General features: G+C 37.0%; 3 protein-coding genes across 3 annotated transcripts; 2 read left to right on the forward strand and 1 right to left on the reverse strand.

Annotated features, from left to right (window-relative positions):
- The first annotated feature begins 1,632 nt into the window (after window positions 1-1,632).
- LOC106314417 lies at window positions 1,633-2,562 on the forward strand. Its single transcript, XM_013752287.1, has one exon. It carries the CDS (start codon window positions 1,633-1,635, stop codon window positions 2,560-2,562), a length of 930 nt encoding a protein of 309 aa, XP_013607741.1.
- Window positions 2,563-5,022: 2,460 nt separating this feature from the next.
- LOC106314418 (uncharacterized mitochondrial protein AtMg00310-like) lies at window positions 5,023-5,901 on the forward strand. Its single transcript, XM_013752288.1, has one exon. It carries the CDS (start codon window positions 5,023-5,025, stop codon window positions 5,899-5,901), a length of 879 nt encoding a protein of 292 aa, XP_013607742.1.
- A 2,871-nt stretch (window positions 5,902-8,772) lies between these two features.
- LOC106314419 (spindle pole body component 110-like) lies at window positions 8,773-11,496 on the reverse strand. Its single transcript, XM_013752289.1, has 8 exons — window positions 11,419-11,496; window positions 11,291-11,350; window positions 11,045-11,194; window positions 10,545-10,829; window positions 10,185-10,268; window positions 9,896-10,054; window positions 9,563-9,811; window positions 8,773-9,263 (listed from the first exon to the last, which is right to left on the reverse strand). Exons 1-8 carry the CDS (start codon window positions 11,494-11,496, stop codon window positions 8,856-8,858), a joined length of 1,473 nt encoding a protein of 490 aa, XP_013607743.1. The 3' UTR covers window positions 8,773-8,855.
- Window positions 11,497-11,923: the final 427 nt, after the last annotated feature.

Genomic DNA, 11,923 nt, shown 5'->3' on the forward strand with positions numbered 1-11,923 from the left:
CTCCTGTTGCGCCACGTCATAAAGTCGGTTCCTGACAGGTCGACACGTGTCCGGATTGGATGATACTCACCGTTTCACTTAATCACAATTATTAATGGGCTTTTCTCTTTTTATTAATAAATATTTCAGATCAGTGTTTTGGGCTTAACATAATCGGGTTTTTGGGCTCTAGGGTAACACATGAGGGGGTCCTACATGAGACGGCTTCTTCTCCAAAAATAATGTCGACGAACGAAAGACAGATCTACTGCGTTTTAACAACTCCGGTTTAAACCTACGGTCAATGAAGATTTGCTGCACCGGCCACGCTGAATTCCGATTAAGGTCAGTTGGAAGGCGTCGTATTTGGCTGTTCGATTCCACTTCTTCTACCCTTGGTTGAATTTTGGAACTGTTATGGAAGTCGGTTGGATTCATGCATCCTCATTGACTATCACATTAAATCATTCAATGAACCCCCTCATTAAAACATTTTAACTCAAATATAACTAGTCTTAACATAAATAATCCTTCGACACCCTAAAATTCTCAAAACCATAAACATTATTATATATTTCTCTTAACAAAATTTTACAAAACATATATACAAACGGAATATACAATTACATCACAAAAAAAAAAAAGCATGAATTACTTTAGGAATGACTTCAAGTTTTGAGTCATATTCGCAAAAAAAAACCCTTAAATAAGTTAGTTTAATTAAGAATATTATAAAACAAAACATTTGAATTAAAATAAATATTAAAAATATAATGTTATTTATCAGAGAATAGTGAAATTTACTATCATTATAATTCAAAACAAAAAAAATAATTATAATGATCTCATAAGTCTTTAATTAATTTTTCGTTTATAATATTTTTTAATCTATCATAATTTTAAATTACTTCATAAATTATTATAAAATCACTTTTATTATAACTTCCCGTCCGTAGGGCGGGCCGGCCCTAGTTTTAACATAAATAAGTGTCAAGTTCATTTTGGATCTATTTCAGTTTAGAGTTTTCACCTATCCAAAGCAAAATCTATGTAAATTTATGTACTATTTTTAAAAATATTTTATGAAAATGTGAATAATATCCTAGAAATTTTAGTGCATCCCATTAAATATATATTTTTTGGACAGTTGATTCTGCATCATCATCAATATTTGATGTAGAGCTTTTAGTTGTACTAATTGGATTTCATGTTACCTATCTAATCTAAAGTTTTGTTATATTGAATAAGTGTTTTCCTTTTTCTTTTTTTTTTTTTTTTTTTTTTTTTAGTTTTTTAGAAAATTGAGAAATATTATAGAACCTTAAAAGAGAGATGTCTTTAGAGAGAAAAAACGGTTACTATGGCGATTTTTTGGCTATACGAAGATGGTTTCGCATACTGATAATTCTCCCCATAATTCGGGATGATGATGATGATAATGATGGCAAAATGGGTGTTCTCGCGCGTTGTAACCCCATGTTCCCCACTTCTTCGATGTTGAGCATAACTTCTCAACGTGATGAAAAAACGGTTTTCAATCTAGAGCACCTCTATATAAGATTCCTGAGAATTCCTATCTCAGTACGCTATTTCCTCAATTTCATAGCAAAAATCTTATATTATCAATTGAGAATTTACGATAATCCAACGCAAATGGCTGATAACATAAGGCGTGCCATGCAAGATATCGCCCTTGGAAGTGAAGAGGCACCAGTTTCCTTACCCCTAGAGGTTGTTCGCCGAGCCGCCGAAGAGAACCGCTTCATTCTGGTGGGGCGTGCAACAATACCGCGCCGTCAAAACGTACGCTCAATCATCTCAACAATTCCAAGAGTATGGGGTCTCGACGGTCTACTACGAGGACGTGCTGTAGAAGGCAGACGTTTTCAGTTTGTGTTTCCTTCAGAGGAAGCAATGGAGTCAGTACTCAGGCGTGGACCATGGGCTTACGCTGACCGCATGATTGTCTTACAACGATGGACCCCCCTAATGGATATGAATCTCTTGAACTTCATTCCATTTAGGATTCAAGTGAGAGGGATTCCGTTCCAGTTCATGAACCAGGAGGTGATTGTCTTCTTAGCACGTGCCATGGGTCAATACATCCAGATTGACTACAATGAAGAAGTGGGTGGAAGAATGGATTTTGTAAGGATCCGTCTCAACTGGGACATCAATCAACCTCTCCGCTTTCAACGCAACTTCCAGTTCACTCCAGGTGAAAACACTCTACTCAGACTGTTCCATGAAAGGCTCAGAGGCTTCTGTGAAACCTGTGGAATACTAACACACGACTCAGGGAGATGTCTGATACAAAACAGAGGACCTGAAGAAGGACCTGATGACGGTGATGATGATAGTGATGACCAGGAGCCAGCAAACTCACCACCACAGAACCAGGGGTTCAGATTGAAGATATCCATGATGATCAGATCAATGAAGAACAGGCTGAGGGTCCTGCTGAGGACCAACAGATCCATGATGAAGAACATGAGGACATCACTGCCGACATGGACGATGAGGTATAAGTTGATGAACTATGGTCTGGAGAATCGAGATGTGCTATGTATTCAGACGAACTGAATATGGATGAAATGTATGCTTACCAGCCGTTTGTTCCTCGACCTGATGGACGCGAGTTTTTGAAGCGTAAAGCTTGGATGCAGGAGGCAACAGGAAACAAAAATAAATTCTCTCAGATGGAGCGAGGTGAGCAAAGTGAGCCACCACGAGTGAAGAAACAGAGAGAAACAGAGCAAGGTGATCCTGAGAACGAAGAAGATGATGATCAGACCAGAAAGATGAGAGGCGCGGTGGGCCCACAACCACCTCCTCCACCATGAGAGTAGCCTGTTGGAACCGTCGAGGGATTGGTACAGACTCGACGGTTCGACGCCTAAAAGAGATACACAACAAGTATCTTTTGGACATAATCTGTCTATTAGAAACAAAGCAAGGTGATGACTACATCAGGAATTTGGGCTGCGAGCTTGGGTTTCCTTTCTATGTAACAGTCCCACCGAATGGTTTAAGTGGTGGTTTAGTTATCTTTTGGAAGCAAGAAGTAGATTTATCAGTATTGTATCAGTCTCCAAATCTTCTAGATTGTACAGTGGTTTTTAATGGAATCAGTTTCTACTTGTCTTTTGTGCATGGGTTCCCTAATTGTCAACGTAGATCTATAATTTGGGAGAGACTAGAACGTACTGCTGTTAATAGAAGCGGTAAATGGTTCATCATATGTGATTTTAATGAAATGTTACACAATGGAGAAAAGACTGGTGGAGTTGTGAGACCTAAAAGCAGTTTCTATGACTTTCGACAAATGATTCGAACATGCAACTTCTCAGATGTTAAGACTGTTGGTAACAGATTTTCTTGGGCAGGTCAGAGGGGAATTCATTATGTCACAAGCTGCCTAGACCGTACAATGGGGAATATGGAATGGCATGATCGGTTTCCTTCAGCAGAAACTCACTTCTTGGAACTTGGTTAATCCGACCACAGACCACTTATAACTTTCTTTGAAGGGAAACCAGATGAACCCCACAAGCACTTTATGTATGATGACCGCTTCAAATCACAGGAGGGTTTCAGACAATCAGTTACAAGACAATGGAACAGAACAACGGGATTAGGACAAAGCTCTTTACTGATGAAACTACAACACAGTAGATCACACATTGCTAAATGGAAACGAGAACATCAAGGTAACTCCCGTGAGAAAATATTCATGCTACGTAAACAATTAGATGAAGCTTGCACTAATGGATACCCTCTGGCAGAAAGAAAGAGACTTCATGGAGAGCTACAACAAGCATATGTGGATGAAGAGTATTTTTGGAAAAGAAAGAGTCGAAATCCTTGCCTCAAAGCAGGAGATAGAAATACAAAGTATTGTCATTCTATAACAAAGGGAAGACGAATCCGGAACAGAATCAACTCACTACAAGACTCAAAAGGCAACATCAAGCACAGTGACGCTGAGATAGCAGAGATTGCAGAGGAATATTTTAAACTATAATTTGGATCTCATCAGCAAAACAGAATGGAGTTTGGTGATACGTTTGATGATTTCATTCCTCGGGTCACTACCGAGATTAATGATGACCTTACAAGACCAGTCTCTATGGATGAGATTAAAGATGCAGTCTTTGCTATAGGTGGTCATAAAGTTCTTGGCCCTGATGGGTTTTCTGCAGCTTTCTATCATACTTTTTGTGGAGACATTAATCAGAGCATCCTCAAAGAGGTACAACAATTCTTCGAGGGTGGATATCTAGAGCAGAACCATAATCATACCAACATCTGCCTTATTCCTAAAGTCAGACCACCAACTACTATGTCTGAATTTCGCCCCATAGCCCTCTGTAATGTCAGCTATAAAATCATCTCTAAGATATTGGTGATGCGGCTCAAGCGACATTTGACTAACATCATTGCAGAAAATCAGACAGCCTTCGTCCCTGGGAGAATAATATCTGACAACAATATCATTGCTCATGAAGTTTATCATTCTCTCAAGGTCAGAAAACGACAATCCAAATCCTATATGGCTCTGAAAACTGACATCACAAAGGTTTATGATCGCCTTGAGTGGAGCTTCCTGGAAGAAACAATGAGAAGAATGGGATTCTGTGAAAAATGGATCAGTTTGATTATGATATGTGTATCATCTGTGAGCTTCTCAATACTTATAAATGGCTCCCCAAAAGGATTTGTCAAACCGGAGAGAGGCATACGGCAAGGAGATCCATTATCACCGTATCTATTTATTATATTTGCTGAAGTCCTCTCACATATGATGACTAGAGCTGCAATGAGGAGGAAGATTCAGGGGATTAAAATCAGTTCACATAGTCCTTCGATTAACCATCTTCTATTTGTTGATGATTCATTATTCTTCTCATTAGCAAATCCAAAAAATGGCAGGGCTATCAAGCAGATTCTGCATCAGTATGAGAAGGTTTTTGGTCAAGCAGTTAACCTAAACAAATCTTCAATAACCTTGGTAGTTGAGTTAAAGATCAAGTTAGAACACAGATGAGACGCCTCTTAGGCATACACAATGACAGTGGTGGAGGGAAATATCTTGGTATCCATGAGCAATTTGGAAGGAAGAAAGCTGAGATTCTGAAGTATATCACTGAAAAAGTCAAAGCAAAAACACAAGGATGGCAAAATAAATTCCTATCTCCAGGTGGTAAAGAAGTACTCATTAAATCTGTGGCTTCGGGGACTCATGTATACCCTATGAATACTTTCAAATTGCCAAAGAGTGTCTGTGATGACATTAATAATATCTTGGCAAAGTTCTGGTGGGGAAAGGATGATGGCAGTAAAGGAATGCATTGGTTTGCTTGGGATAGAATGAGTCTACCAAAAAAAGAAGGAGGAATGGGATTCGGAGACATTGAAAAATTCAATGATCCTTTACTTGGGAACCAAGTTTGGCATATCCTAACCAAACCAAACAGTTTGATGGCTCGTGTTCTCAAAAGGAGATATTTCCCAACATCTTCTATTCTTACTGCACGGGAAACAAAACAGAGCTCTTATATTTGGAAATCATTAATACACGGGAGAGATTTGAGAACAAAAGGAGTTCGTTTTATTATTGGTAGTGGCAACATGATTAATACTTGGAATGATCCTTGGTTACCAACTACACCCCCAAGGCCACCAGCACCACTCTCTTATCAAAGTGGAAACGGAAAGGTCTCAGATTTTATACGTCAAGATCAAAAGGAATGGAATGAGGAACTAGTTCGCAATACAATGAACCATGATGATGCGGAAGAAATACTTGCCATTAAGTTGTGTTCATCATCTGAAGCTGATCAACTAGTCTGGCACTACAACAAAACGGGGGATTATACCGTCAAATCAGGATATTGGCTCTGCTACACATACTCCGGGTAATCAGCACACCACCCCTCCACCAGGGGATGTTCAACTCAAATAACTCATCTGGAACCTCCCTACAGCCCCAAAAATAAAACATTTCCTTTGGAAAATGATTACTCTATCCCTACCTCTTGGGAGGAATCTTCACCGGCGTCATGTAATAAATTCTGTGAAGTGCCCTCATTGCGATCAAGAAGAAACAGTGGAACACCTTTTCTTTGATTGTATTTATGCTCAAAACATCTGGAGAGAATCGGGTTATTCAAATAGTGGTTTGCTTCTTTCGCAAGGTACACTTGAAGATAAGTTAGGTCTTCTACTACATCAGGATTCTGCAATACCAAACCATCTCAAACAACTACCTTGGTGGATACTTTGGCGCATATGGAAATGCAGAAACAAAATGATGTTTCAACAGAAGTTAACTCATTGGCGACATTCTCTTCTAGCCGCATACTATGATACAAAAGAATGGCCGGAAGCACAACAATATCTTAATGAAGATCAGATAGGCCAAATGCAGAGAACATCGACTTATCAAAGCAATAACTGGAAGAGACCTGATCCGGGTTTTGTTAAATGCAATTATGATGAATCTTTCTTCAACAATAACACACCAGTACAAGCTGGTTGGCTAGTTAGAGATAGCATGGGTCTCTTTAAGGGAGCGGGGCAATTCAAGACAAGAAAACCACATAATGCCCTGGAAAGTGAACTACAATATTTACTTGGTGCTATGATGGTTTGTTGGAGCCAAGGACACACAAAAGTTATCTTTGAAGGAGATAATACAAATGTCATCAATCTGGTTACAAGAAAAACGAGAAATATTGACGTCTTAAACTGGCTACGCGATATATGGAAATGGGAACAAAGGTTCGAGACCATACAACACGCTTGGACAAACCGAGGATCTAACTCATGTGCTGACTTGCTGGCTAAACAACAAATATCAGGCCAAGAAGAATACATATAGCATACCTTTGTTCCGAATGTAATAAGGGATGCTTTAACAATTGATTATTTTGATCATTAATAAAATCAAAATTTCGTGGAAAAAAAAAAGAATAAGTGTTTTTTTTTCATCGTTTAAATTAGTGATTTTAAAAGAAAATATATTGTTGACCAAAAAAGAGAAAATATATTAAAGAAAATATGCTTTTTTTTTTTTTTTGAAGAGACTTGAACTACCTTAAGGTCTGTAAGGAGCATGTTGATGCAAGTGAAGGGAGCCATACTTGGTTAATATAATTACAGAATATTCCATATTCGTCATCGTTAGGTCACTAGATTTCTCTCTGTAGATATAGACTAGTTTTCCGATATACCATGGGATTATCATTGCCGCGACTCCAATTACAGTACTCCTAGTTCTGAAACTTTTCACCATGCCGATATTCGTAGTCACACCTCTTAGGAACCAGTTTAGTACAAAGGCAAACGTACCAATGGTCTCCGCAACCCTTGGCATATAAATGTCACAGACAAAGATATGTTGAAACCATACTCGTGGATTATCATTGCCGCGACTCCAATTACAGTACTCCTAGTTTTAAAAAAAAGAAAAATAAAATGCTACCGAATTAAAGAAAAAACATGTAAAAGAAAAAATTGATTCATGTTTTCCGTGTTGAACAATCGACTATCGTTTTAAATGTTTCATTATTGTATTATCAAAGTCGAACTTTCGTTTTAGATAATACTAGTGTTACTCCCGTGCTATGCACAGATCAAATCTCTTATATTTTTAATTATTTTATTATAATTTTAAATTTAAATAATTAGTATTTTACACATAACGAACCATATATAATATTGAAGCAAATATGCTGAAACTGTTTTACAAAATATCTGATTTTCTAAAAACTAGATAGGCTCATATATGTTTGTAAGCATTTAATGTTATCATGAGTCTACAACATATTTTTAGAAAACAAACTACTATTCACGCAAACACTCATCAACTTCATACGAAACATAATTTTAGAAATCAAATTCGTGTACCTTTTTATCCAAAAATCCGAGAGACCAGTACTCTAATTTCCATTTTTTGAAATTAATTGAACTGGAAAATAGCAATATATTCCAGTGGCATCTTCAACCTAAATTTTGCAGAAAGAGAGAAAGGATTATGTATCAGAGAAAAAAAAAGAATTATTCTAAGAAAATTGATAGAAAAAACACAAACCTGCAACAGAGCTTTTTGGTTACACTCAAATTCATGATCTCTTTATGATATCTTTTTACATTTGTTCTCTCCATTTATAGCAAATATGTAAAGAACGTAATTTTTGTTGCACATAGATGGGTAAAACGTGTACCTTCATAAAAACGTGAACTTTATATTATTGTTGCAGGAAAACTTAAGATATATAACAATGGAACACTTACTTTTTTCTTTTTGATGATGTGCTGTAGAGTGTAGACACGATGCAACAATGCACTGGTTGTTTTTAAACATAAAAAAAAATGCACTGATTGTTTGTTCTATGTAAAGCTTAGCCCTGAGTACAATTTAGAGAACATTAACTTTGATCGCCATGTGTCAAAGCTTAGAGTCTCACCTTTGAAGACACGATGCTTTGTAGATACAATGGAGAGAAGAAAGTAATTTAATTTATATTAGAGATGAAGAACCAGTTTTATACCAAAAAAAAATGGAAAACAGTTTCAAAATATATGAGTAACGTGGGGTGGGTTTTTGAGAAAAATTAGGAATATAGGTAGTTGAATATTTGAATTGCTGAAATATAGGAAAAAATAATTGTTTTTAAAACTTTTGCAAGTGTTAAATTTTTTTAATTGTTTTTAAAAAAAATTTCACATGGCAATATTTGATTCGCCAGACGACTTGCGCTTTAGTATATAAGTATATAAGGGATTGGAGTACCAGTAATGAGTTGTTACATAAATAACACATGAGCTAGTTGTAACAATGGCATAAACTTTAACACAAACAGCTGTTTCTGCTACTTCAATTTCGGATTCTGCGTTGTTAGTTTCTGCATTTTGGATTTGATTTCATTGTGAAAAGACATAAGAGACTTCTGCCTGCTAGAGAAAGCAAAGCTGATTAGCTTAATCTCTTCCTCCATCTCTTTCCTTCTCTTCAGTTCCACTTTAAGATCTTTCAAAGCATTCTCTTTATCAGATGCAATCACTTTCAACCTCTGAGTTGATTGAGAGACTGCTACATCTAATGAATCTCTTTCTTCCTTCAGGAATTGTACTTCCTTTTCCAGCCTCTCATGGCTCTCTCTTGAAGCTTTTAGAAGCAGTTTATCCAAAGACAACTCTTTCTCCAGCTCGTTATATCTTTCCTTGACTATACTGAGCTCAGACTTCAGCTTCTCCTCCATTGCACCCGTTTCTTGTCCCTTAAAAATTCACATTCAAAACCTGTCTTAGATATAGTAATCTGACCACAAGATCTAATCAACTAAACAAGAATCAGTTCCTGCTTTTCCCATTGATAGAGATTCAAGTGAAGCTCCAATGAGATGTAAATGTACAAGAAACAGGAAAATATATAAGTTATGATCCAAACCCTTAAGAAATGTACGCAGAGGTTTCACTGGACTAAGTCCTAACAAGAGAGACAAAAGTATAAAAGCAAAACGAAAGAAACAATAAGCAAAATTGATCCGTATCTTGATGATTGTGACAAGGAATCTACCTTGTCGTGGGAGTTAAGAATTTCATCTTTTGCTTGTGCGTCTAACAGCAGGCTTGAGGCTGTGTTCTTCAGACTAACACGAAGTGTTTCCCATTGATCATATAAAGGATGATCTATGATGCTACCCGCTTTCTGACCATTTATTATCATTGAGAATTGTGATTCTAGAGTTGAAAGAAGGCTTGTTGTGATTCCAGTTACACCAAAGAATAGCTTTGCTGTCGGAGATTCTTTCTCAGCCATTAAGGTCTGACAAAATGCAAGACAAAAGACTTTAAACTCAATTTTCCTTTTAGTGATGATCATTCACATAAGAAAAGGTAAGCTGTTCACCTTCATTGTGACTATCACGTCCTTGTATACATCCTTGCAATTAGCAACCGACTCAGATAACAGTTTTGGAATTTCTTTCATGTGAAGCGTTCCTTCTTTGAGCTCAGATATCTCTCCCAAAAGTTTGTTGTTCAGTACTACTTGTTCGCTGAATTTTACCTGAGAATGCATAGTTGATGCATAAACAATCAGCTGGTATCATTCATTTAATTTTTAACAGAATATTCATTTTATGGCTAAAGGCTAAAGCATATTCACTTGAACAACCAATAAAGCCAATATGTCTAACCTGCAGGCTGTCCTTTTCACTGGTCAGCAACTCAATCTGACTTTTGAGATCTTCCACCACTTTCTGATTTTCACGCGAGCATTCCTAAAACAAAGTTAACGAAAAATTATGGCCAGCTTAGGAACGTGTTTGGGATAATGTATGCGTATTCGGTATTCATCTATATGAAGTTTCAAAATTAGTAATTCTCAGTATACATGAGCTAGATACCAGCCAGTATTGATGCACCAGAGTGTTTGTGTGCATGCTGATATGAAAAGGGGAGCGAATAAAGAGACCATATGCATCCACGTGTCTCTATTCATTGCAACTCTGTTACTATTGGAAGATAACATGGGTCAAGTATTTGTATCTACTAACCGTGGTTGCAGCAATTAATGGAGTGGGTTGCCTTTTAATTGCAGGTGTAAACTGGAGTTGATCAAGGTCTGGGACAAAACCCTTGTTTAGTTTTGTCCAAGTGTCTTCATCGGCCACGTCCCCCAGTGAATCAACCATTGGACTAAAATCAGATAGTCCTGAGTACTTCGACCGAGCAACCACAAAGGAAGGTTCAGCTGATTCGAAGCAAGGAGTCCCAGGAAAACCGCTGCTATCATTGACATTGCATCGCCCAACTTGAGTCCTTCTTAAACTAATAAAGTCCTGCCAGTAGAGATGTTACATTAACAAAAGCTTTACATAACCAAACTACATGAGTCCAACACATTAGCATAAAAGCAATAATTAACTTCTCTAACAAAATCAATAAGATGTTAGGAGTTTGCAAATTAAAGCCTGTTTCTCAGAAAAAAATGTCTGGGTGTTATGGTTGAGGCATTATTCAGAAAATCTATCTGAGCCAATGAATGCATATGTACCTCTGACTGGTTCTTCTTAAAGTCTGAATTACTGACAAGATTGTTTAAGTTCTCAATTTTTAACTGTTGCTCCTTGATGCATTGCTCCTGCTCCTGTTTTCCTCTCTCTTCTTCCAGTTGTGTTTTTAGCCTTTCACATTCTAACTCATACTGGAAATCAAACAAAAGGGTAGATGTTTAGTATACTGTGTCTGCTCAATGTTCTATAGAATACATACACAAGAGAAAAATGCAAAAAAAAACTACCTTAAGCATCTGATTGCTTAACTTTAATATCTCTTGTTCCAACACCTCAGCATGGGATCCCTACAAAATTTAGTAATGTTAGTGTCGTCCCCATGCCTAGATGTATTTGAAATAAATGTTGACTATACCTGAAGCTTCATCCTTAGTTCTTCTATCTCTAATTTTTGGCGTTTCAACAAAGCAGCATCAGTCAAGATCAGAAGCATTGAAACACTGTCAGATATTCAATAAATAAGAAGAAGAAAAACAAATCAACAAATAAATAAGAAGAAAGAAAAACAAATCAACAGGACACAAAGAAGAAAGTGAGTTAAATCTCTCCCAAGAGTTTGGGCTTAACGTAATACTATTAACTAAATTTGAGAGAATGTCATAACTGTTGTAAATGAAGTGTTAGGGAAATACTTATGTTATCATTACTGTCGACCAGAAGGTCCATATATATACAAGGTATTAGACCGTCATAAGGTCATGTTTATCCTAACAAGATAAGGATAAGGATAAACACTATGTTACAGATATACATGGAATATATACTAGATAAACATATAGTCTCTGGTTGTCTTTATCATGTCCCGGATTGGGCCTGCAGTACGGGCTGGTCCATGGTCGATCATCATTTGGTTTATAACA

This window comes from Brassica oleracea, chromosome C9, assembly GCF_000695525.1.
Source record: "Brassica oleracea var. oleracea cultivar TO1000 chromosome C9, BOL, whole genome shotgun sequence".
Classification (NCBI taxonomy): domain Eukaryota; kingdom Viridiplantae; phylum Streptophyta; class Magnoliopsida; order Brassicales; family Brassicaceae; genus Brassica; species Brassica oleracea.

Coding starts and splice junctions, on each gene's coding strand:
- LOC106314418 (XM_013752288.1), top strand. CDS start 5,023: ATGAGACGCCTCTTAGGCATACACAATGACAGTGGTGGAGGGAAATAT.
- LOC106314419 (XM_013752289.1), bottom strand. CDS start 11,496: ATGCTTCTGATCTTGACTGATGCTGCTTTGTTGAAACGCCAAAAATTA. Junction 11,351..11,418: donor AACTAAGGATGAAGCTTCAG/GTATAGTCAACA, acceptor TAAATTTTGTAG/GGATCCCATGCTGAGGTGTT. Junction 10,830..11,044: donor TTAAGAAGAACCAGTCAGAG/GTACATATGCAT, acceptor CTCTACTGGCAG/GACTTTATTAGTTTAAGAAG.
- LOC106314417 (XM_013752287.1), top strand. CDS start 1,633: ATGGCTGATAACATAAGGCGTGCCATGCAAGATATCGCCCTTGGAAGT.